The 24,402-nt window shown below is 41.3% G+C and overlaps 10 protein-coding genes across 10 annotated transcripts; 5 read left to right on the forward strand and 5 right to left on the reverse strand. All coding sequences in view use genetic code 12, as the record gives it.

Annotated features, from left to right (window-relative positions):
* Nucleotides 1-662: 662 nt before the first annotated feature.
* ILV6 (acetolactate synthase regulatory subunit) lies at nt 663-1,708 on the reverse strand. Its single transcript, XM_001387895.1, has one exon. It carries the CDS (start codon nt 1,693-1,695, stop codon nt 784-786), a length of 912 nt encoding a protein of 303 aa, XP_001387932.1. The 5' UTR covers nt 1,696-1,708; the 3' UTR covers nt 663-783.
* An 858-nt stretch (nt 1,709-2,566) lies between these two features.
* CRH2 (beta-1,6-N-acetylglucosaminyltransferase, contains WSC domain-containing protein) lies at nt 2,567-3,045 on the reverse strand. The gene has a single exon (XM_001387896.1). The coding sequence runs from the start codon at nt 3,038-3,040 to the stop codon at nt 2,624-2,626; it is 417 nt and encodes a 138-aa protein (XP_001387933.1). The 5' UTR covers nt 3,041-3,045; the 3' UTR covers nt 2,567-2,623.
* A 3,405-nt stretch (nt 3,046-6,450) lies between these two features.
* On the forward strand, nt 6,451-8,209 carry AMD5 (amidase activity; the record flags this gene model as incomplete). Its single annotated transcript, XM_001387482.1, has 1 exon — nt 6,451-8,209. The coding sequence occupies one exon, from the start codon at nt 6,451-6,453 to the stop codon at nt 8,119-8,121; it is 1,671 nt and encodes a 556-aa protein (XP_001387519.2). The 3' UTR covers nt 8,122-8,209.
* A 220-nt stretch (nt 8,210-8,429) lies between these two features.
* OPT6 (oligopeptide transporter protein) lies at nt 8,430-11,183 on the forward strand (the record flags this gene model as incomplete). Its single annotated transcript, XM_001387483.1, has 1 exon — nt 8,430-11,183. The coding sequence occupies one exon, from the start codon at nt 8,430-8,432 to the stop codon at nt 11,181-11,183; it is 2,754 nt and encodes a 917-aa protein (XP_001387520.2).
* A 2,283-nt stretch (nt 11,184-13,466) lies between these two features.
* Nucleotides 13,467-15,134, reverse strand: BOT2 (Cell wall endo-beta-1,3-glucanase; the record flags this gene model as incomplete). The annotated part of the gene is made up of 1 exon (XM_001387897.1): nt 13,467-15,134. The coding sequence occupies one exon, from the start codon at nt 15,132-15,134 to the stop codon at nt 13,467-13,469; it is 1,668 nt and encodes a 555-aa protein (XP_001387934.2).
* Nucleotides 15,135-16,015: 881 nt separating this feature from the next.
* Nucleotides 16,016-16,393, reverse strand: SRP40.4 (Hypothetical suppressor of mutant AC40 subunit of RNA polymerase I and III (high serine); the record flags this gene model as incomplete). Its single annotated transcript, XM_001387898.1, has 1 exon — nt 16,016-16,393. The coding sequence occupies one exon, from the start codon at nt 16,391-16,393 to the stop codon at nt 16,016-16,018; it is 378 nt and encodes a 125-aa protein (XP_001387935.1).
* Nucleotides 16,394-17,251: 858 nt separating this feature from the next.
* On the reverse strand, nt 17,252-17,737 carry PICST_51695 (predicted protein; the record flags this gene model as incomplete). The annotated part of the gene is made up of 1 exon (XM_001387899.1): nt 17,252-17,737. A coding segment is annotated over one exon (486 nt), but the record flags the coding sequence as incomplete, so codon positions are not given.
* Nucleotides 17,738-18,368: 631 nt separating this feature from the next.
* Nucleotides 18,369-19,007, forward strand: NAT4 (Histone-specific N-acetyltransferase NAT4; the record flags this gene model as incomplete). The annotated part of the gene is made up of 1 exon (XM_001387484.1): nt 18,369-19,007. The coding sequence occupies one exon, from the start codon at nt 18,369-18,371 to the stop codon at nt 19,005-19,007; it is 639 nt and encodes a 212-aa protein (XP_001387521.2).
* A 1,079-nt stretch (nt 19,008-20,086) lies between these two features.
* Nucleotides 20,087-22,336, forward strand: RLM1 (transcription factor of the MADS box family). Its single transcript, XM_001387485.1, has 2 exons — nt 20,087-21,270; nt 21,451-22,336. The coding sequence occupies exons 1-2, from the start codon at nt 20,512-20,514 to the stop codon at nt 22,243-22,245; spliced, it is 1,554 nt and encodes a 517-aa protein (XP_001387522.2). The 5' UTR covers nt 20,087-20,511; the 3' UTR covers nt 22,246-22,336.
* A 650-nt stretch (nt 22,337-22,986) lies between these two features.
* Nucleotides 22,987-24,377, forward strand: RS6 (40S ribosomal protein S6). Its single transcript, XM_001387486.1, has 2 exons — nt 22,987-23,006; nt 23,517-24,377. The coding sequence occupies exons 1-2, from the start codon at nt 23,001-23,003 to the stop codon at nt 24,219-24,221; spliced, it is 711 nt and encodes a 236-aa protein (XP_001387523.1). The 5' UTR covers nt 22,987-23,000; the 3' UTR covers nt 24,222-24,377.
* Nucleotides 24,378-24,402: the final 25 nt, after the last annotated feature.

The following is a 24,402-nucleotide window of genomic DNA, read 5'->3' on the forward strand; positions in this document are numbered from 1 at the left end:
TCACTCGCAGCATTTCCAACTGTTCCATTGGAACACAGAAAGGCTGTAGTTCTGGTTCCATTTTATTCTTTCTCTTCCACTCGGCAATTCGCTTTGTTCTCTACAGTTGTCTCTTATACTTGGCTCTATACTGTCTGACAAGCACCTCGGCTGTAGCATATAATGTAAGCCTTCTTCTCTAGCTTCCCCATCTTCCGATTCACATTCTGCAGAAGCCTGCAGGGGACAGTGTTTCCTCTGCGTTTGGGGCATATTGCTACATGGTTTTCGATTAGCAACCTAATACCGTGGCTTGTCTGAAACCATACTGATTCGGTCCACCCGGACGTTTTATGACATTCTGAAAGCCTGGAATTTCGACCTATCTTAATTTGGTATGTAGTCTTTCTATACACTCTATGCATCCCAAGTTAAATACTATGCTGAAACAAGTTCACGCTTTACAATATGATTGTCATGTCAAAGAAGTCTATTTCGATTCCGGCAGAATGCCCGGTCTTGCGTTGTAGTCGTCCTACTCTGAAATAATCCCACTCTTACACTTGCTAGATATCAAGCAATTTTATTTTCATCTGTATGCCTATTTTTCTCAGAACAATACCAAATCAGGATAACAGATCTCTACTATTTCAAAAGAGTTAACTTCCATACTTTAAATCATTCTTATTCGTTTATTCAAGCTACACTGAGAACGCATATTGAGCTCTCAAATCAAGTATAATTGTCTGAATCACTCTAGTATCGCGAGACATATGTACAGTAGATCGTAGATCAGACAGACGTTTAACCTGGAGGCAATTGAGAGGCATCGACGACGTCAGCAGCTTCGACGGGTTCGTCCTCTTCAACGGCAGCGTCTAATGGGGTTCTTGGCAAGGCCATCATACCGGATCTGGCAAGCTCCAAGATACCAAATGGTTGCAACAAGTGGAGGAAGGAGGTGATTCTAGAAGGTTTGGCACTCAACTCGACAATGACGTTTCTGTCGGAGAGATCGACGATCTTACCTCCGAACTTCTCCGTGATTGTGTTGATATGGTCCAAGTGAATATGCTTTTGTCTCAATGCTTCAGAGGGAGCCAAGTTGTTAGGATGGTAAGCCGAATCAGTGGCAGACAAATCTGGCACAGCCGATCCATCGCTGATGTGCAACTTGTGGGTGGCTATCAACTCCTGGAAGTATTCTGGGCCCAACAACGATACTCTAGCCAACAACAACTCTCTCTTGATGATCTCCGCATTGGTGTAGTCCAAAACAGCGTAAACAGGAACCAAGTCCTCAATCTGTCTTCTGGCCTGTTCGACAACAGCATCTTGACCAGCCAAGACAATCGTCATCCTGGACAAGTCCTTGACCTCAGTGTTGCACACTACCAATGAGTCAATATTGAAGCCTCTGGCAGCCAAAGTTCCAGACACAGAACTCAACACACCAGGTTCGTTCTGAACCAAGCAGTTCAAGACGTGCTGCTTTCTGGGAGCTTTAGATGGCATGGGTGTTTCGTACAAGATGGAAGAAACAGCAGCGTCAGCTGACCAGTTGGGAGTCTCCAAAGTGGGCAAGGGAGGTCTCTTTTGGTTACGGTGTAACGTCTTGTAGGCTAAGGCAGAAGTGGACGAGGAGGTCTGCTTGTTTCTCACGCCCTGCTTGTAGGCAGAAGAGGCACTGCGGCGCAACGTTTGTTTAGCGAACATTGCTGGAGAGTTTTCTGGAGCCTTTACGGAGGAAAATAGAAAGAAAATGTGTCTGCAAAACTGAAAAGCTGGAGTAATATTCTGCAAAATTTGGTAGATGTTGGATGATTCATCGAGTCAACGACACATGCGCGACATTTACAAGGTGTTCAATTTTCATTATGCGACATTGTACGGGCCGGCGGAGGTTGGAGATGTGGTGAGAGCGCGGTAGCGGAAGGCGATGAGGAGGTTGGGAAGTTGTCGCATCTGGTGTCGCAAAAGGAGAATTTTCGACATAGACCTGAAATGAAAATTCCATTATAAGGTGATTTGATGGAATTGACGAGCAGAGACTAAAGCATACTTGCCATAACACAATAAGTGTACTCCAATCCTATATTCACCTCCCGAGTAACTATTTTTATCCACAATTACAGAAATAGGGACTTAAGCAAAAGTTGGCGAGTTATGAGCCTCCGCTTGTCCCGTGCCCACCTTCTCTTCGTCATTCTTCTATTTCCCTCATTTTCATCCCTAGATGTCTCTAGCGCATCTCTTCATCTCATCTCCTTAATTATTTCATCTCTCTTTGTCCCACCTCCTTAATTCGTATCCGTCTCCTTGCGTTCCAGCCGGCTAAGTCTGTACGCAAGCAGCGAACTTCTCATTGGTGGAGTAGCCACAGGAACTGCAAAAGGTGCGGCACGCGGTTACGGTTGCGATTTCTGAACTACTTTGGGGCATTAGGATAAATTTCAGTAGAGCCCGTGTACCATACATTTGGGATTTAGGAATTGTGACTGAGATGAGATCCACGTTTAGACGAGACGTCCCACATCCGACTCTTATCTCATCTTGTCTGATTATTACCGAATTAACACTGTAGATATAGAACAAAAAATGTATCATTACAATTAAGCATAAGTTAAACTATGTAGCCTGTAGCTTAGAGAAGCAAACCAGCAATCAAGGCCAATGGGGCAGCAACGGAACCAGCAACCTGGGCACCACCGTTAGTCTTGGTGACAGAAGCAGTGTGAGACTTGGACTTGGTCTTGGTGGCAGAAGAGGAAGAACCGGTCTTGGTAGCAGAGGAGGAAGAAGCGACGGAGGTGGTCCTTTCCTTCTTAACAGTGGTGGAAGGAGCAGCAGAAGCAACAGTAGTCTTCTTAGCGGCCTTGGTGGAAGTGCTCTTCTTCATGATTTGTTCATCTTCTTCAATGACAGCAGCCTCTGGGAATTCAAAGTGTTCACCGTCATCCATGAGGAGAACCATGTTGTCGGTGTTGAGCAAAGCTTGCTCAACGTGGATGGCCATAGCGGAGGCAGCGAATAAAGAGAGGACGGCAGCTTGGAACTTCATGGTGATTTAATTTGGATTACAATTGTATATTTCAAAATCAAAAAATTTACTAAACTACAAAAACTACATAAATTGGCGGCTCCCATATTATTTATATAGTCAGGCAGTGTTACACTTTCAATTAAATTTTCTCTACTTTGAAGAGATCCTTAGGCACAACGTGAGTCTATCACAGGGCATTTATGAGGTTGCTACAGTCCTTAGTATAAATAACCCCATGCACTGCACAAACGCCCTGCTGTAGAAAGGATATTGCACAAAGACCACTGTAAATCCTTTTTCAGTGGTTCCATTCGCATTTTGGTACATCTAGATGACGAATCCAGACCCAAATTCTTGGTGGTGGACAAACAGGAAAGTTGTAGTGTGAGCTTAAATGAATTTTTTCGACCTAATTTCGGATTGCTCAAAAAAGCTCCAAAAATATTTTTTTATGCATAAGCTCAGATTTTGAAGTGTTGAAAAATCAACTTAATTTGCGTATAACTGTGGTAACAAGCGGTTATTCAAATTAAACGCGCTTTACAAGACGCATCTGCCCACGTTCCCACCGTCTTCTGTTAGGCTAGCAGCCAAAAAAAATTGATTTGGGAGACTTCCATCCTACTTAAAAATTCAATCGCGCGACATCCTTCTAATTTAAGCATAATTATTTAATATTGCCTTGAAATTGATTCCGAAAACCGTCCGGGCGAGTCTTGGCCCTATAACCTTCTTGTAGGAAATATATCACAAGACTTATTGCACCTGCTGGGAATAAGTCCTGCGTGGTTATGCGGCATTGAATTAGAAACGGCTGAGTAGAAAACCTACGACGTAGTACTTCCATGATAATTTGATTGACTAAAAACTTGGCTATAAAAACGCCTATCTAGTTACCACAAAAGGGTTATCGTTACATTTGTCTCTGTAAGGATAGACCTGTTTGATTCATAATAAAAATGTTAAATTGTAAGTGCTGTACTCTGATCTAAATCAGAATAACGATAGTACTACAGCTGCAGCAACTGCATATGGATAGTAAAATTGAACTAAAGTACTATCACTGGACTTCGGTCTGCTATCAGTAGTGTTGTAGTCGACTGGGTCAGGATGCTGTGGGCCATGGCCGGAGTCGTTTGGGATAATTTTATTAACAACTCCTTCAGAAAGGATCGCAATACGAGCACCATCAAATTGTGTGATTGCCAAGGAATTGGCAACTGCTAGCAATTGGATTGCAAAAAGGATAACTTGGAAGAGTTTCATTGTAGTAGATACTTTGCTTTAAATGTTGATGGAGTAATAAAACATTTCTTTCTATATTGAGAGGACATTTGTTCTGTTCTTATAGTAATTTTTTTACTGTGAATAGCAAACTTTGTCATTCAAATCTTGCTATCGTTCCATCTGTTTAAAGGGGTTCTCTCTCTCAAAATAGAATGATCCCCACTCATGCAATGCTGACTCATAATTCTCCATTATATGGATTGTTTGAATTTGGGACGGCTGCAATATCGAGTCACTCGTACTTGTGTCCCATTCGGTCGAGAATTACGATGCGGAATTAATTCTCACTTTGGTTTTCGCCCGAGCAGGGTGCGAAAACTTTTTATATTGATCAACTGTTGACTAACATTTTGATTGCTGTGGTTTATAGGCTGTCAGATGTATTGTACTCATCATCACAACCCTGTCTGTCTGCTAATAAGCCTGTCAATCTGAGTTGTATCTGTCATCTTCGTCAACTTCTTCCTACAATTCAACTTGTGCTCTGTTTTCAGGGAGCCACATGAGTCATGTGCGCCAGGCTTCTAGAACAGATTTCTCTCCAATGGTCCACATGTCAACTTCCGAATTGGGTGGACAACGGAAAGGAGGATTCCAATTGACAGCAGAGCCTCCTTTCATGTTGTCTTGCTAGGAGTCCAAATTCAGAGATCTCAATAATTTTTGATGTATTTTGTCATCCAACTTTCTTAAGTATTCGCACTTCTGGAACCTTATTCCCCATTTAGTCAAACAGGAACAGGCTTTTCCGAGGAGTGACTTTTTGCGACTAGAATCTGGCATAATCTGTTATCGTATGGCCCCAGGTTTTCAGAGGTAGGCCACGTATTCTTTGGAAAATAGGAGTAACGATAAAGATTTCTATTTTTACACTCGAATGTGAAAATGTGCTACGTTGCATAAATTTTCTCAACGTGTTAAATATTTACAATTGATTTAGTATATAGCGAAAGTGAACCTGCTGTCACAAATAGGGGGCTTGTATACGACATCAAATCTGGCAAAGGAGATTGTAATACATTCACAATTGAAAGTTGACAGCGACACAAATGAGAATTATTCAGATGCCTCGGTGATAACCAATCCCACGTTTCTTCTAAAATCAGAAGCTATTAGTAACTGAAAATTCAGATGTCAGCAGTAGTCAGTGCGGATATTATCGTCAAATTTTTCTAATTCCAAACCAGAAAGTCCCACTCTCAACGAAAACAAAGAAAAGATAAACCAAGAAAGATAACCGAAAGCAGGATGAGGAGCAACACATTCAGGGTTGGCTACGATACCCTTTTTGAAATTAGCCAACATCTACAAACATTGCCAAACCGAATAGTGTTGTAATCAGAAAGAATATTTCACCAGATCTACTGTGCAATGTCTAGTTCTAAACACCAGCAGTATCGTTGGGACTCAACTAATTTAGTGATTGCATACCAAACAGCACCTGGAGAACCTTGCACAGAAGTGAACCAGGAGGTGAAGGCAAGATCAAAATGATTCTAAACATAAACAAGGTATTAGCATAATCTGTCACAAATGTATTAATACCACCGAAAAGAGTATTGGTAACCACCACCTGATATCTGTTTGAGGCGGATATCCGATTCAGGCAACTATAGGAGAAAGATATACCTTGGCAATGGCTCCTGGATCAGCTACTATATCGATATTGAGCAAACTTAAGGGTTGCATTGAAAGGTTGACTTGGAATGTTTTACACTATCGTTATTAGCCATAACTGTATGTCGTTAAATAAGAAGAATTGCCTATCTACATCTGGTTATAGATTCATAAATGGTATCTTATCTGTGAACAGGAAACAGTTGCTCAAAATTGCGCTCCGAGAATGCCATTTCTCCACAAATCGAATTAACTTTCCAAGACCGCAAACTTTCCAAGACTAATGAAAATCAATGATGCTTTTCACTATGAATGCCATAATATGTAACCCCCTCAAAAAGCGTGGTCACTTCTCCTGAAGCAAGACGCCTATAAGCGTTTGTTGAGATTTCCGTTCCCAATCCAGTAGGCGATAGCCCCTTATCGGTTCGGTTGGCACAATTTATTTTCTATATAAACTCCCAATTTACGGCTGATAATCAAATTTCAAATCTGAAAAATTCAACTTATCAAAGAAAACAAAGATGCTTACTGACGATTGGAAAGTGCTTGCTGTCAAAGCCCAAAACATATATGAAGACTCCTTGAAATTGACCTTGGAACTTTTTCCCTTCGATGACCCGGAGACTTTGAAAGTTTTCAACGGTCTTCCTTCGGCTAGAGGACAGTCTGTTACTGATTTCGGTAGTCCTGCGAAATTTCCGATTGAAGAGTACTTGAAGAAATTGCCCGAAAATGTCAAAGCTGTTACTGAAAAGGAGCCAATTGAACTTATTCGTGACTTGAAAGCTGGCAAGATCACTGCTGTTGAAGTATTGAAGTGCTACTACCATGCAGCTATCTTTGCTTCAAGATTAGTTAATTGTGTTCACGAATTCTTACCGGTTGAGAGTTTGGAAGCTGCTAAGAAGCTTGATGCTGATTTTTCCAAGTCGCTGCAATTGCCCTTATTTGGTTTACCTGTCTCTATCAAAGAAATGATCAAATTCAAGGGCCGTCCCGTTACTCATGGCTCCCTTTGCTATTTGGACAGAATTGCTGATGATCATGGAGATATGGTCAAAATCTTATATTCCAATGGTGCTGTTCCATTTGTTAGAACTACCAACCCTCAGTCTCTTATGATGCTTGAATGTGAATCTCTTTCTCATGGCAGGACCGTTAACCCATTCAACAGTGACTTGACCTCTGGTGGTTCATCAGGTGGTGAAGGTGCCATCAATGGTATACATGCCTCTCCCCTTGGATTCGGAAGTGATATTGGAGGAAGTATCAGATGTCCTTCAGCTTTCAATGGCATCTGGGGTATGAGAACAACCGTTGGTAGATTGCCATGTATGGACTACTACTCGTGCCAGAGGGGTTCAGAATCGATTCTTTCCGTCACTGGACCATTGACGAGGTCATTGGGTTTATTGGAATTATCTATAAAGACAATTATCGATTCAAAACCCTGGCTTATCGATCCATCTACTTCTGCAATCGAGTGGAAGACTCCAAAGTTCGGTAAGAAGATAAGAATCGGGATCCTATCTCATGACGGTATTTGTACTCCACAACCACCTATTGCTAGGGCACTTAAGGAAGTTAAGGAAAAGCTTAGCAAACTTCCTAATGTGGAGTTGGTCGAATTCAAACCTTATGACCATAGTAGGTCATTTGCTATTCTTGGCCATTTGTACTTCGAAGATGGTGGAGCAGATACCAGAGCTACTTTGGGTACTGGTGAACCTCTTCTTGAACAAACAAAATGGGCCATTGAGGGAGCAAAGGAATTGACTGTACATGAAATCTGGAAGTGGAACTTGGAAAAGCAGGCATATAGAAAGGAATACCTTCAGCACTGGTTGTCTTACAACAATGACGATGGAGAAGAATTGGACGGGGTTATAGCTCCAGTTTTTGCTGGTCCAGCGGCCAAACACAGAACCGCAAAGTACTGGGGATACACAGCTCAGTGGAACTGTGTGGACTATCCAGTATTGGTTTTCCCAGTCACCAAAGTTGATCCAGAACTCGATCAGCCAGTTAAGGATTACACACCCTTAAACGACCATGATAAGTATAACTACGAGGCATATGATTCTCCTGAGAGTTTTCTTAATGCTCCTGTCAACCTAGGTGTGGTTGGCTTGAGAAATACTGAGGAGAAGTTGATTGAAATAGGAAAAGTGTTGAAGTCTATCTTGGATTGAAATAGTGGTATGATTTGAAATCTGAAAAATCTCTTAAGTAACAAAATTTGTTTTAATAATTATTCGATTTGAATTGTTTCTCATATGGATTGTTGCCTTTGTTTCATTGATTGTAGTGCAGCTGTTCGATTGCAAAATATGACAATTGAACTTATAATAAGGCTGCGAATTTAATGCGCACCTTATTTTTGACACAAGCACAGACTGCATGAAAATATGTATGTAAGTGAGAACACATAGTTAATTTCTGATAGCGTTGTAGAATAAATAGAGACATTGATTTATTCTTAAAACTACCCTCCGGAAACATGGCAGGTCCAGAACCCGAGTATATAGAGCTTTCAAACTACTCGTCAGTTCCAGTGGCCGAGTCTCTGGCTCTGGAAAGTAAAGGCACTCTGGAAAGTAAAGGCGATGGTTACTCCAGATGGAACTTCTCCACGCTTCAGACGCAATTGGTTTTGCTCAGATTGGCCATTATCAGTGACGAGGAGTTTGGAACAATGCTTACTTTGGACGATGTGCGACTCACCCGAGATTCCGTATACATGATGGACAGAATTGCCGAGATGCCAATTCCAGAAGCAATCTCAATTATACGAAATGCACTTGTAGATCATAATGGAGATGTCAATTTCCTACATGAAGATTACCGACTCTTGGAGCGGTTAGTAGCTGTGATACCATCAGATTATGAAGAAGGAAATGAAAATAAACAGACTGGAGAGTTCGATGAAATGCAAAAAGATTCATCAACGTTTCCCGAAAATTTCAAAAACAAAGTATATCTTCTGGTGATCGATTGGGATGTACAGATCCGATTAGAAGCAGCACTCATTCATTACCATTCACCGTATCCTGAGATCAGGGCGATTACAGACCCCTGCGATGATCCTAGTATCCCTGTGGAGACATTGCGTGTCTATGTGATAGGATTATTCTGGACTTTAATAGGTTCTATTATTAACAACTTCTTTGTCCATAGAATGCCTAGTATCTACTTGAGCTCCCACACTGTACAGATCCTCTTGATGCCTACTGGAAAACTCTGGGAAAAGTACGTACCACATAAAAGGATCCGATTTATGGGCCATTTCATAGAGTTGAACCCGGGGCCATGGACATACAAAGAGATGATGTTGAGTACAATTATCTTTCTGTGTTCAGCAGGTACACCCTACCTGGTCTACAACATATTCGTGTTGAAGTTGGAGAGATTCTATGGCTTAAAGTGGGTTAGCTGGTTATACCAAGTGTTGTTGGCATTCTCGACGCAATTTCTCGGCTTTGGGTTTGCATTATTGATGAAGAAAGTCTGCGTGTATCCCAATAAGGCATTGTGGCCAACTATTCTTCCCACTATTGCCTTGAATAGAGCATTGATGAAGGAAGAAAGCATGGATAACGTTGTCCACGGGTGGAGAATTTCCCAGTTCTCGTTCTTCTTTGTTGTCATGAGCATGAGCTTTGTGTACAACTGGATTCCTTCGTACTTCTTCACTGCGTTGTCTCAATTCAATTGGCCAACTTGGTTCAGTCCTAATCTGATTCATTTGGTCAACGTTACCGGCTCTACGGCCGGATTAGGGTTGAATCCATTACCGACATTTGACTGGAATATTCTCGATTCTGGAGGATGTCTCACAATTCCATTCTACACCTATGCTAACAGATACATAGGCTCGATACTTGCATTTTTCATCATCATAATTGTGTACTATACTAACAACAAATGGACGGGTTACATTCCTATAAATTCCAATAGGCTATTTAATAACAAGGGCGAGTTGTACAAAATTCATGATATCTTGAACGACGACAATGTCTTCGACGATGCCAAATATAGACAGGTTGGACCGCCATATTTCTCCGCTGCTAATTTGGTTTTATACGGTGCTTACTTCTGCTTGTATCCGTTTGCTATTTTGTACCATTTTGCTACTGAATGGGATTCGATGAAGTCTAGTTTCGTCAATGTCTGGATATCGATGAGGGATTCATTCAAGCCAGAAAAAAACACTAACATCTACGGTAGATACGCCGACGACCCCCATTGCAAGATGATGTCGAAATATAAGGATGTTCCTGACTGGTGGTTCATGGTAATCTTGATTACCAGTACTGTTTTTGCATTGCTCAGCGTGATCTTCTACCCTACCGAAACGCCTGTGTGGGGAATCTTTTTCACTATTTTGATCAACCTCATCTTCTTGATTCCCTTGACATCTATTGCATCTGTCACGGGGTTCTCGTTTGGCTTAAATGTACTTGTGGAGCTCATTGTTGGTTATGCTATACCTAACTCGGGCCTTGCTTTAATTACATTGAAGAGCTTTGGTTACAACATAGATAGTCAGGCCAGTAACTATATCACAGACCAGAAGTTGGCTCATTACTCTAAGGTGCCACCTCGTGCGATATTCAGAGGTCAGTTAGCATCTACCTTCTTGAGTGTGATTGTGGCATTGTTGATAGCCAACTGGCAGATGGACAATGTGGCTGATATCTGCGACCGTCACCAGAAAGACAAGCTCAGTTGTCCCGGTGCTAATACGTACTTCTACTCTAGTATCCAGTACGGAGCAATCGGCCCGGCCAAAGTTTTCAGCGGTGTGTACCCAGTATTGAAGTGGTGTTTTCTTCTAGGTGCATTACTTGTGCTCCCATGTGTATGGTTCAAAAACAACGGCCCCAAGAAGCTCACAAGATACTTCCAGCCTACGGTGATTATTGGTGGTTTTCTCGACTACGCCCCGTACAACATACTGTACTTTACCGGTGGCTTGTATGTGTCATACGTGTTTATGTACCATATCAAGAAGAACTACCTCTTGTGGTGGGAGAAATACAACTATATTCTTACTAGTGCCTTGTCGGCTGGTGTCGCCTTTAGTGCGCTCGTGATCTTTTTTACTGTACAATTCCACCCTCATCCACTCGAATGGTGGGGCAACCTGGTCGGCGAGATGGGCATAGACGGCGGCCATGGTCGGCAACAATGGCTCGACGTACAGCTGGCACCTGAAGGATACTTTGGGTTGCGAAAAGGTCATTTTCCCTAGAATCCCAAACAGGAAATGGGCTCTGCGGCTCCATACTTAAGACCTAAGATAAGCATTTTGAGTGACGAGGCTGTTCAGACTGTGTAATGATCAGACGTGTTAAATCATTTTATTTTAGAGGATTTGTTTCACGTGCAGGTCGGCCGATTCCCTTGCAGAATTTGTTCACTGGGCAACTTCTTGAATCAACTTTATTATACAGTTTTCGTATTTCAAATCGCTAATGAGGGGCTTATAATTTTCAATGTTTATTGAACTGCTTCTATTTGGAGTGACTTAACAATCACACTAGTATTCACCTCACAACATAAGAAATTTTAAACTGTACTTAAACTCCCGTTTCGGTATAAAGTTGCTATTGGCCCGCTCCCCTGTTCACTACAAATACCCTGCCGTGCGCTCGTTGAAATTTTCATCTGCCAAGTCTTAGACATCAACTTTAGACAGACTTAAAGTTTACTCAACACCGCTTTTATAACAGGGCTTACAATGAAGATATTCTCGTTATTATTGCTTCTCAATGTCGCGTCAAAGGTTGCAAACGGTTTGGTGATACCGAACACCGTAGCAAGGCAGTTGGACAATGAGAAAGTCGAAATTCCCGTTATTCTTGGCAACGATTTGCAACAAATAGATGAAGTAGAAGATAATGAGGATGATAATGAGGATGACATCGACATCGGCAGCGTAGATTTGCAGAAGAGAAGAGGTAGTGGGGGCCATAGCTCTGGAGGTCATAGCTCTAGCTCTAGTAGTCATAGCTCTGGAAGCAGTTCTGGAGGACACAGCTCTTCAGGCTCTTCAGGCTCTTCAGGCTCCTCAAGTTCCTCGGGTTCTCGAGGCTCATCAGGCTCTTCAGGTTCCTCGGGTTCTTCTTCGGGATCTACTGGTGGATCTGGAAGTGGTTATTATGGTGGTACAGGGAGCTCCAGTGGCTCCAGTGGTTCTAGTAGTAATTCCAATTCTGGTGGCTACTTCGGAGAACCTGGTACAGTAGGTGGTTCTTCAGGAAGTTCATCCGGTGCTAGCACGGGTTCTACTGGTGGCTCTACTGGTGGCTCTTCTGGTTCTTCTGGTTCTTCTGGTTCTTCTGGCTCCTCTGGTACTAGAGGAGGTACGACTTCTTCTAGTTCTTCTGGGTCTTCTGGGACTAGGGGAGGTACTGGTACATACGTCGGTGCTGGTGCTGGTGTTGGTGCGGCTGCTGGTTATGCACTGACCCATGGATCTCATAGTGGAAGTAATAGCACTTCTACCTCATCTTCTGCTCCAAAATCATCTGGTGCTTCCATAATAGCTCCAACAATTGTGCCTACAGTTTTTGCTCTCGTTGCTTGTTTGTATTTTTCTTAGATATTCTTAGACATTTCTTGATATTTATTAGCATTTATTAGCATTCATCAGCACTTCATTATTTTTATATTCAAAAAAATAAATTGCATTCGATATCTTTAGAACGTAACAACATATTCTTGGTACCAAATATAGATTCGTTAAGCAATAGAGAAAAAATAACGACAACTGCAGGACTCGAACCTGCGCGGGCAAAGCCCAAAAGATTTCTAATCTTTCTCCTTAACCACTCGGACAAGTTGCCAGATTTGTTGAACTTCGGGAGCTCATTAAAATCGTGAATTCCATTTGTCACGTGAAACATCCATACCGCAATAATACTAGCCATTTCGTCAAAAAAAAAGCAATTATAAAAACAAATTTATGCTATATAGTAAATAGGACCGAAAATGATTGCAAAACATGCCAATTTATTAAAAACTTTGAAAGTATGCCATCTATTCTAACCCAATATAAGTATCCTAAAAATTTTCAAACAACTCATGATATGAAAAAAATAAATCTTGCAATTTTTACTATTCACTACCCTCATCTAGAACTTACTTGTGCCATATCAGACCAGTCTTGTTTCACTGTTATTACAAATAGGTGCGTTTATCTTTTTATCTCCCATTGTGCCGATATTCTCATCTGAGAAGTTGGTAAGTTTCTTTGTTCTTTGTTTAGGTAATTGAAAGCAATAGGATTTTGTAAATTTGCCAATAGTCTACATCTTTTTCAGAAAAAATACAAATTTTACGGCAAACTCAATCAACATTAAAAACATTAATATCAGACAAATACACGAATAAACCAGTCTATAAGCAATACATAAGAAACTTAAGCCTCTAGTTACTCTCACATCTTGTCCTACAATGTATATAGTTGAGCTTTTATTTCGCACTTGCGGACGGTCTTGCATTTTTCGCAGCCATAGTTTTAGTTATATAATCAACATCCAAAACTCTTGAAGTCAACTTTTTTCTTTCTATCTTTATCAAATATTCCCCATTCGGTCTCCCATTTATTTTTTCCGGAATAGAATACTTTCTTCCAAGGTTCATCAAAAGCCTCAAAGAAATAATATCCATATCCACTTGCCCTTGCCTTGCATGGGAAGTCCTCCAAAAGATACTTTAAGTTGGGAATACTAGCTAGTGCCTTCTGATATCTTCCTCCGCTACTGGGCCATCCAACTTCTGTAATAACAATAGTTGTGTTTTTAGAATTGATGGGCTCTATTTGGTACTTGAGGAAATCTAAGGTCCATTCACTTCCCTTTTCGACTTCTTCTCCGCCGAAGAAAGGATGGATATTTGCACCTATAATATCACAGCCCTCAATAAGTTCAGTGTTGATCAAGGACCCAATTTCAGATGTCCCAACTGGTATATCATAACCCAAGGAGTGGACAAATTGTCTTGTTTCATTAATATAGCTGAGTAATTGCTTTGTTGTTTTGTCCCCTCTGAACAATACTTCATTTCCCACAAAGATAGATTCAAAGAGATTCCTAGGATATCTAGAAAGCACAGATTTCATTGTTCTCATCTGATCATCATTTATCTTATCACTGGTGCCTATCCACACTCCCATTGCTAATTTCATATTTAAGTTGAGGGATTGGATTGAATCAAGAATCAACTCAGACTGATTACACTGCATTCCGTAGTTTCTTATTCTCCCTGTGACAGTTTGCATTGCCAATAGATCAAGAATAGCCTCATTCTTAGTTAGCCCACACCTTGGTTCCAAAGCGTTTATAGGAGAGTATGCTAAACCAAACAAATAGGGATCCTCTGGCTTCTCAACCTTATAAGACACTTCACTGATTCCTGGTCTTGATTGATTCAAGTAGCCATACTTTTCCATCAACATTGGAAGCATTTCATTCCTGTTGCCTTCTTTTCTAAAGAATTTCAGAACGCTACCTTTTGTACCACCGGAAAGTATTACCATTGGTGGGACGAACGCACATATTAAGAGAATAATTAATCCAACAAGTACAAAATTAAGAAGCAGCAGCCTTGTCAATTTGAACTTTTTACTAGCTTCATTTTCTCTGGAAAAGCTCTCCGGAGAGTTCTGAGATTCCTTTTCTTCAATGCCGGTAGTTGCTTCGTGAAATCTCGAAAATCCATTTTTGGAGTTTGTTTCTATGGGAGACAACAAACTTGAATATGGAAGAGAATATTTCTGTATACCATAGCCCCCTCCGGCTCCATTGTTATTAGGGCTGATATTTGAAGTTGTGGCAAGCAGAGGATTTTCTGTTAAAGGAGAAACTACTTCTAGCTCTATTTTTTCCACACCTGGTGTTTTATCATGGCGGAGAACAGAAGGATACCTAGCTGCCAGTAATGGATGACCAGAAGATTTGGGAGTTTCTATTTGTTTGCTTAATTGAAAAGAAGTCCACTCCTCTGGATTTGGTGAGTCAGATAAAGACAGGAAGTAGTTGTTAGATCTGGAGCGAGTCAATTTGTATGCTTCTAATTTTTTGTAAACTGGGCGTCCTTCAGCAGAGTCTAGTCCAAAGCCTTCAGTTAAGAGGTGAGAATCCGTGGCAGATCTCCGAACCCGAGGTGGGCGCAAATCTTCAGCGTTTATATCTTCCATTGTTGGCTATAAAGAGTTAGTGATAGTAATTAGGCGCTAGAGAAATTGCTGCGAAAAAGTAAATGGTTGCAAAGAAATCAAAAAGTAGCGGTACTAGAATTTTGAGACAGAACAGGTATTCAAATTCACCAGAAACCATTAGCTACGTTTGTAATATTCAAAGCAAACATGGGCAGAGAATTCATATAAATATTTCATAGACATGAGCCACTGTTCAGAAATCATTAATACTGACTAGTCTGTAGATCAATAAACAAAATAGGTTGGGATAAGGTTTTTTCCATTCTAAAAGCAGGATAATATTTCAATTACAATTACAAAGAAATGAGATATCAAAATAATACGAGGCATGTCAGTATACTTGGGACACTCCACAGATATCTGAACTATGATGGTTCCAGCATTATCATCTCGCCACTATTGGACCATTCAGTTTCTATCTTGCTATGTTCGCATACAGTTGGGTTTGTGATTCGCGGCGCAGGGGGGGAAGCGGCTGAAACGATGAGATGTCACGACTTTATATACGTGCCTAACTGAATCGACTTGGTATAGTATTACACTCTATAGACTTTCGTCTAAGTAGGAATATATGTATTGTGACCTATGTTGATTATATATAAAAGACATATAGTATGGGTAAAGTGACTGTGGAGCCTCAGGGATGAGTTGTTGCCCCAGACAGTATGCGTAAGAAAATTTCATTTCATTTTTCAGGAGAACTAGATTTTGATGAACAACACCAAGATGTGGAATTTCACCTTTTCGACATCCACCAGTAAACCAATGGATAGGGTGGCCGAATAATAGCGAAAGAATAGAAGCAGGGATGTAGACAGTAGTTCCTAGATTATGTGGTAGGTTATCTTATACCAGATAATTTAGCACTTGCAACACGCAAAAAGAATGTTACCAAAAAATGTGGCTACAGTGGTGATGCATCCTTCAGAATCGTTAGGACAACAGCCAGAAAACAAACCAAAGCAGTTACAGCATTCGATACAGAACTCGGTACATTCGTTAGACTCTCTTTCGTAACCAGAGGCAGCGTCGTCGTTGTCGGAAGAAGATGAGGAGATCGACGAGTTGTTATCAGCTTCATCTTTTGCTTGGCTCAACGACATCTCATTGGTGGGTTGAGGTTCGGACGAGATGGCCTTCTCTTCATCTAATGCAGTATTGTTGATAGCCTGTCTGTTGACAGACTCTTCAAAAGGCGACTGTTCGAATTCTGGACTGGAATTTTGTGAGGACGACATGGTGTTTCTATAATATGATTTACGATAGTGCGATGGGTTGAGTCGGATAAGCAGACGAGCGACCAGGCAGACTAAGTAGGAAGACTAGTTTAGGTATATGGTGAGTTAAGGTTGGGTATACCGAAAGAAAAAAAAAGAGATGAAAGAAACCTTTATTAAATTCCAGATTGAAGAATCAGTTTTCCGCTCTTGAGATGATGATTCCACTAAACAATCGGAAGAAGCTGAAAATGCCAGCCTTAATGCGCATCGACGTTTTGTTGCCTGTGATGTGTACATTTTAGGTTGTGACAGGCAGAAAAATATTCTATTATTTTTGACCAAGTGCAGAAAGATGCAGGCGTCAGATGATAGAAGCAAACAGAGATCATAGCGGGTACTAGATAGTTGGAGAGGTAAATATGGCTCAAGTTTATATATAAGAAAGCAGAAAAAGAGAAAAACAGAATGAAATTAGTAGAAATGAGATTTATATTACCAATAAGCAGAATTTGCGTGTGAAGTTACGGGTCTGCCAATTGAGGAGATACAGAAAGAAATTCCAAATTGAAGAAAACGAGAAAGTTCGTGAATCCGAAAAACTGCAGTTGATCTAGAATATTGAAATCTTAGATAGGCCAGATCAAGATGCTTGGATGTCAAAGCAGTTTTCTATGAATAGAAATAAACCTCGGTAGAGCTGAACACTCTAAGATGTCTATTGCAGTACATTTACATTGTAAGTGTTGAAATAATAAATATTAAAGTAATGTCTTGTCTTTGAAGACTCCTTTGCCATTCAATTTATCTATTAACCTATTTTTTCCATTGCCCGCAATGTCTTGCAATCTATAATTCCCCAGTGTATAAAATAACCCCTTACGCATCAGCAATATTCATCATCTCAAGCATTTCTGCGATTTCGAGCTCTTCCTCCATGGCCATGATCTCGAGTTCTCGTTCATAGGCAACAATTTCTGCGTATTGAGCCTCAGACTCTCGCTCATCCTCTATGAGCTGATCCAAGTCGTATCCTGCTACCATTTCGTTGTAGTCAAGATCGTACTTTTTCTTGAAATCTTCCTGGAACTGGAGGTCGTTGACTCTACTACGCTGCAACATGATCTTATCCTGCTTATATTGGTTCCGCACCTGGCGGAGTTTGTTGTGTTTATTGCGCAAATTCACTGTTTTGCATCTGCTATCGATTTCGTCTTGGTGGTGATGATATGTTCTGTTTCTAGGTGCAATTGGTGATGACGACGAAAGTCCCTGCCGTATAGGAGAAGACGTTGACAATGGTTTGAGCATCCGTACTGATCTCTCTTGCTGGATCTCGTGGAGATCGTCTACGACATTTCTAGGTCTCTGCTGTGACGCCACACTTGATACCGGCGAACTAAATAAGGCTGAAGTTGGTTTCGATGGCGTAGCCGTTGGTGTCGGAGTTGGAGACGATTCCATTTCGTAGTCATTTGAATCGGACACCGGTTTGGGCAGAGCGATGGCCGCTAGCGATTCATTGTCTATCAGTTCGTAGTATGAGTACGGAGATGAGAACATCCGATATGAACCAAATGAGCTCATAGTTATCGGACTATCTTAATAATCAAGTAGTGTCTGAGACAATTGTAATGAACAAATTAGAAGTGCAGACAAAGACGAGATGTGGAGAATGTGGAAACGGAATATATGGATATTGATATCCTAAGAATAACTTATCATGAATTATCAATTATCTTCAGCATTTATGTGCCAGGCGAAAAAAGTTCACGCGTACCAAATAGACGGTACAAAAACAGGTTACAAATAGACATAATAATAGACATAATAATAAACGCAAAAATAGCCAACGGATGGGTGCAGGAGGCAGATTTAGCAGAGCAACAGAGACATATTGACTTGTGACAGATTGAGATTCACCGTGTTCGAATCAACATAGATATTCTTCCTCTACTGAAACACTTCTTCTTTTGAGCTTGTCTGAATACACAAGATGATTCTTGACGAAGACGACGTCAAGCTAATGGTCCATGTACTGAGCGAAGTCTGTGCCAGAGCCCAGCTGGTAGCAGTACGCGAATGGACTTCAGAGTCTGCCACTGTACGTGTGCTGGCAGGCCATCTGATCCAGCCGGAGTTGTTGCTGGAATTTGTTGATTTGGTGGATACCAACTTGGGCAAGCTCTATGTGAAACACTCTGGCAATAACTGGAAAGAAAACAAGCGAAAAGAAATGAGCGACGAAGGCTTGGTCTATCTCTGGATTCTTGACAGAGCCAATGGCACTTTGATGGGGTTCATGAGCTTCAAGCTCTGCGACGAAGGGGAAGATGCTACAGTGCTCTACTTGTACGAGATCCACATAGTACCACAGTACAAATCGCTCAAATATGGGGGACAGCTTATGGACGTGCTCCATTCCATAGCCAAAGACTTGACTGTTCAGGCTGGGCCATGGTACTTCGAATCCTGTTTGGCTACATGTTTAACAGTCTTCACCGATAACACAATGGCTCTACAATGGTACTTGAAGCTAGGCTACCAGCTCCATCCGGGTTCTCCGCAAGATCGAAAGCTACGGGGAAAGACAATCAAGCCCGATTACTATATTCTCTTTCGGCCGTGTATGTAGACAATAGGAGCGTACTAAGCATTAGTGAAAAGGGGATAAGTTTTGGAAAGTGCTATAAATAGCCAATGCTCAAGCCACGATAATTTTGAGCCAAGGTCTAGAATGAAGTTGACATAGACGAAAATACTTGGCGACAGAATCATCTGGTAACATACTACTATAGAATCCTTGCAACGTATACTACTGTAGTGGCCTGCTATGGACTACTATGCTCGCCGTGGACTCTGCTCGAATTCTCATATGGACTTGAACTGTCAGTTTCCACTCTGACTATACGAACGCCAAATGGTAGTTCTGAAATTCGAGCATAACGATCAACACTACTTTCAATAGACGAATTCCAGCAGGGCTCCAAGCTGAACAGCCCATACAGATTGTGCTTATTAAAGTGGGCGAAGCATTCGCATCCACTGGAACACTTGACCAATTCGGAAACAACCTATTAGGAGAAGGGCTGAGCATACATTGGCGCGTTGCAAATTTGGGAACAAGACCGGATATTTAAACACGCTAATCCGCTCCAAGCGAGACGTCACACAGGCCCCGCTGCTACCATTACACTTGAGCACCACCTCTTTGCTACCGTTACAACTTAGACTTTATCAACAGACAAGTATACTATATGGATCCACGTGACACCACTACACGTGACAATTGTTTTTCCGGCCATTTTATAGTTTTAGCCAATTGTAAGTGAACCTCTAAGCCTGGCACTTAGTCGTATTCACCTAGCTTCATTGAATTTGTGGAAGATTTGCGGAATTTTTGAGTGGACTTTTTCGAAATCAGCCCAGATCCAATCACCGAATCAGATAAAAGCAAGAGGCCCCATTTGTCATTAAGGGTTCAGTTCGTATCCCCTCATACTGGAAATCAATTAGAATCGTATTTCAACAGCCACCGGTTTGCGCACGACTCCTGCATTCCTTGCTGTTTTTTTGTTCCCTGCTTCAGGCTTTTGTATTCTGCAAGTTAAAAATAGCGCAACCCATATCTTCACCTCTGGAGCTGATCAGCAACTGGAAATTTTCGTGATTGCTGCGTGAAGCTTACCAATTGTCAACAAGAGCAGTCAGGCGTGAAAAGAAATCTCGTGCTGTAGACCGAGACTGAAATTAAAAGTGTTTGTCAGCATCACGTTCTTGAATAGTAGAGTGAATCGTGTCTTGAAGTGTATCCATCGTCATTTTATTTGGCTATTTACATTTGAGTTTTGATATTGAAACCGATATTGCCAACACTATCAACAAGGCACCCGACTATATCTGCTATTTTATCATTAACATTTACATTCTCAGTACTTTTCGCAAATTTTTCACAAACAAGCGAGAGTCATACTAGTGATACTTTATTCAATTAATTCAATTGAACAATCATCATAACATTCGAAAACAGCCCGTACAATCAAACAAAACATCGAGTAAGACTGAGTCTAACAACCACTCTGCATTGTATCCATCATACTATAAGACTATTTTAACAATAATAAAAGTGATATAGCACCATGGGCAGAAGAAAAATAGAGATCCAGCCCTTGACGGATGACAGAAACAGAACAGTAACGTTTGTCAAACGTAAGGCTGGGCTTTTCAAGAAAGCACACGAGTTGGCCGTGCTTTGTCAGGTAGATCTTGCGGTGATCATAGTTGGTTCCAACAACAAGATCTACGAATTTTCGTCTGTGGACACCGGCGAATTGATCAAATCGTACCAGCATACATGTAAAACCAAGCAGCCGCAGGAGCTGAAACTGCCGGAGAACTACGGAAACTACAGGAAGAAAAAGTTTCTAAATGAGTCTTTGTCGAGAAAGTCTGGAGCGTCCGTGCTAGAAGAGGTTGATCATGATATGGATGAAAACGAGGTCGATTCTGAATACGATAGCGATTCACCAGAGCCTAAGAGACACAAAAGATCGTACAGCGATTACTCTAAGAATACTAATTCAAAGGTGTTCAACAGCAACAGGCCGCCTCCACCACCTCCACCTCACCATATCTCTCTTTCAAACATGCCTACTTTCAACAATCCTACAACGTTTAGAATGAAAGAAGACGACATCAACACTCCTGGAAGCACTGCTTCAAATGCTACGGACAAGGTCTCACACAAGCGGGATGACTCGACTTCTAGTAACCAAAGACCGGTGCTAAGAGTCCAAATTCCAACTGATGCCAAGAGTAATTCACTGAATAACAAGAGCTCCATCAACGATAGTGCCCGTACCATTACTGCCATCGACACCAACATGCAAAATACGTCTGTAACAGGTTCAGGAAACAGCAATTCCAATGCGGGTAGTAAAAATGGCAATGATAGTACCAGTTCGCACGAGGGAGACAATAGCTCTGATGTAAATGGTTCATCCAATATTCAGACCAATGCCAGTAGCAACAACTCCATAATAGTTGGCGGCAACAACCATAACATCAACAATAACCAGAACAATCTTAACATCAACAATAATCATATTAACCAGAATCATAACCAAAATCATACTAATAATAGTAACTTGCCGAACATCAACACCCCGAAATACTCGAGCTTTGCATCGTTCAGATCACCTGATTCACGTAAACCAACGCTACCTCTACCTATACAATCAAAGTCACAGACTTCATCACCTGCCAGTGCCACGGCTCCTCCTTTGCCAATCGTTAATAACGGAGCCAACATGGCCATTAACAGTAATGTAGCCAACCCTAACGCCATGTACTACTCATCTATACCCCAGGGATCACCGTCAAATCCATATCCCAATGGAATTCTCCCAACACCCATACTTAACCAGGTATTCAACCAACAGTATGGTCAGCAGCTTGCGAATGGAAATGATCCTCATTCTGGGAATGCAAAGTTCCGACCTCCAATATTCACCAACTTACCCAACAACGTTGGAGAACAGACTCCTATTTCGGGACTTCCCTCGAGATATGTCAACGACATGTTTCCATCGCCTTCCAACTTCTACGCACCTCAAGATTGGCCTAGTGGAAACACTGGAATGACGCCCATCCATGCCAACATCCCTCAATACTTCATGAACATGTTACCCTCGGCCGGTCCGTCCAGCGCATTTCCGGGAAATCCAGGGACCAAGTTGCCTGCGAATGTACAGCAGCAACAGACATCTCCAGCTCCCGCAACAGTGCCTCCTAAAGACGGACCTCTTTCACCAACTATCTTCATGGGAACGAATGCGAAGATTAAGCTAGAGGAGAAGAAGGATAGTAAGTGAGACTGCCACTTTAGCAGTATAACTTGTACTTATAGACATATACCTTTTGAAACGAGATCCAATGAACATTTACCAGAGATGAGTAGCACACATTAAGTGAGTTTGTAGTCATTCAAAGTTAAGAACTTACACTGGAATCGTAATGTCTTATAACTACATTATGATGAATAGTGTGAGTTGAAACCGTAGGGCGTAATACAGTAGAGAGTAATTGTTTAGAGAAGTTGATACTGCGCCACAGATTCATCAAGAAAATTCTAATTACATTCTGATGAATAAAAGTACATCGACAAACGAATGTAGACAATCATTGGACTAATATTATTGTATCCGAAACTCCTTTTTAATATGTACTTTCTTCGCAGCCGTTTTTCGCAGCTACTCTCAACAGTGTTCTAATCTTGTTAGGGCTACAACCCTAATCATATTTATCACACGTGACAAGTTCCATTTCCTCAGAAAGTGCGACTTCTTCCCTTCTGACACCAATTAGCCCCTTACCACATACACACCCAGTAACGATTATAGATACTGCACATTGACCTGATTTTCTCTTTCCCATACACAACAACGCTCGCACTTCCAACTGTCTTGTCCAGCTACGGGAGAAATGTATGGGAATTTCGCACGCACGTGACGTAGAAGAAATTTTCGTCTTTTGGTCTGGCAGTGAATGAAAAAAATTATCACCTACTTAAAATTTTTCTAACCTTTTCTTGATAGCTTTTCAGTATAAGGTAGACCAGTAGTTCAAGATGAAGGTATGTGAAGATAGATATGAATGAATTAAAGGAGACTATCCAGAGATATACCCAGCCATGAGAGACGTCCATACGAGCATCCGGCTCTTGAATTGAATTGTTGAAATCAGCCATATCCATTGTTGAGAATAGTGAAAAATTTCATCACAAGCTCGAAGTATGTTCGACGACCATAAAAGTTAAATCAAACAGCGTTCAAAGCAATGTAGTACACAATAAAAAGTGAAAGGAAATGAATAGCGGAGCCTGCTGCGGAAGCCAGTAGTCTGTTCCAGGTCCATCGAATCAATTTTGTCCAGAGTTTAAAGTAGAGTAAAAAGATGCAGAAGCAACTTATCAAGTGATTGAATACCGTTAGAGCTCTTTGCAAAAGTTGACCATTCCATCAGAGCACACCCGTAACTTTACAGATCCAGGCGACGATGTCGTGTATGAATTTTCAGTCGGCGGCATATTTTCAGATACTCCCTGTAACATTGCATTAGGAATTCAATACTAACATAGCTATAGTTAAACATTTCTTATCCAGCCAACGGTACCCAAAAGTGTATCGAAATCGACGATGAACACAAGTTGAGAGTTTTCTACGAAAAGAGAATGGGTCAAGAAGTCGAAGGTGACTCTGTCGGTGACGAATTCAAGGGTTACATCTTCAGAATCACTGGTGGTAACGACAAGCAAGGTTTTCCTATGAAGCAAGGTGTCATGCACCCAACCAGAGTCAAGTTGTTGTTGGCTAAGGGTCACTCTTGTTACAGACCAAGAAGAACCGGTGAAAGAAAGAGAAAGTCCGTCAGAGGCTGTATCGTTGGTCAAGACTTGGCTGTCTTGGCTTTGTCCATTGTCAAGCAAGGTGACTCCGACATCGAAGGTTTGACCGACTCCACCACCCCAAAGAGATTGGGTCCAAAGAGAGCCAACCACATCAGAAAGTTCTTCGGTTTGACCAAGGAAGACGACGTCAGACAATTCGTTGTCAGACGTGAAGTTACCAAGGGTGACAAGTCCTACACCAAGGCTCCAAAGATTCAACGTTTAGTTACCCCACAAACCTTGCAAAGAAAGAGAGCTCTTAAGGCTCAAAAGGTCAAGAACGCTCAATTGCAAAGAGATGCTGCTGCTGAATACGCTCAATTGTTGGCCAAGAGATTGCACGAACGTAAGGAAGAAAAGCTCGAAATCAGAAAGAAGAGAGCTTCCTCTTTGAAGAACTAAGGAAGGTGATCCCTAGAAGATTATTATTGGTTACATAACTTTAATACTAATAAAATTCATTGTATGTCATAATGGTCTTTTATTGTTGTCTTCCTTTCTTGTCATTTCTTTACTTTAGTCTATCTTGTGTATTTAATAAAATATAAATATCGGTATACTCCCTATAGTAGACTTATTTTCA

Source organism: Scheffersomyces stipitis, chromosome 1 (assembly GCF_000209165.1).
Source record: "Scheffersomyces stipitis CBS 6054 chromosome 1, whole genome shotgun sequence".
In the NCBI taxonomy this organism is placed as follows: domain Eukaryota; kingdom Fungi; phylum Ascomycota; class Pichiomycetes; order Serinales; family Debaryomycetaceae; genus Scheffersomyces; species Scheffersomyces stipitis.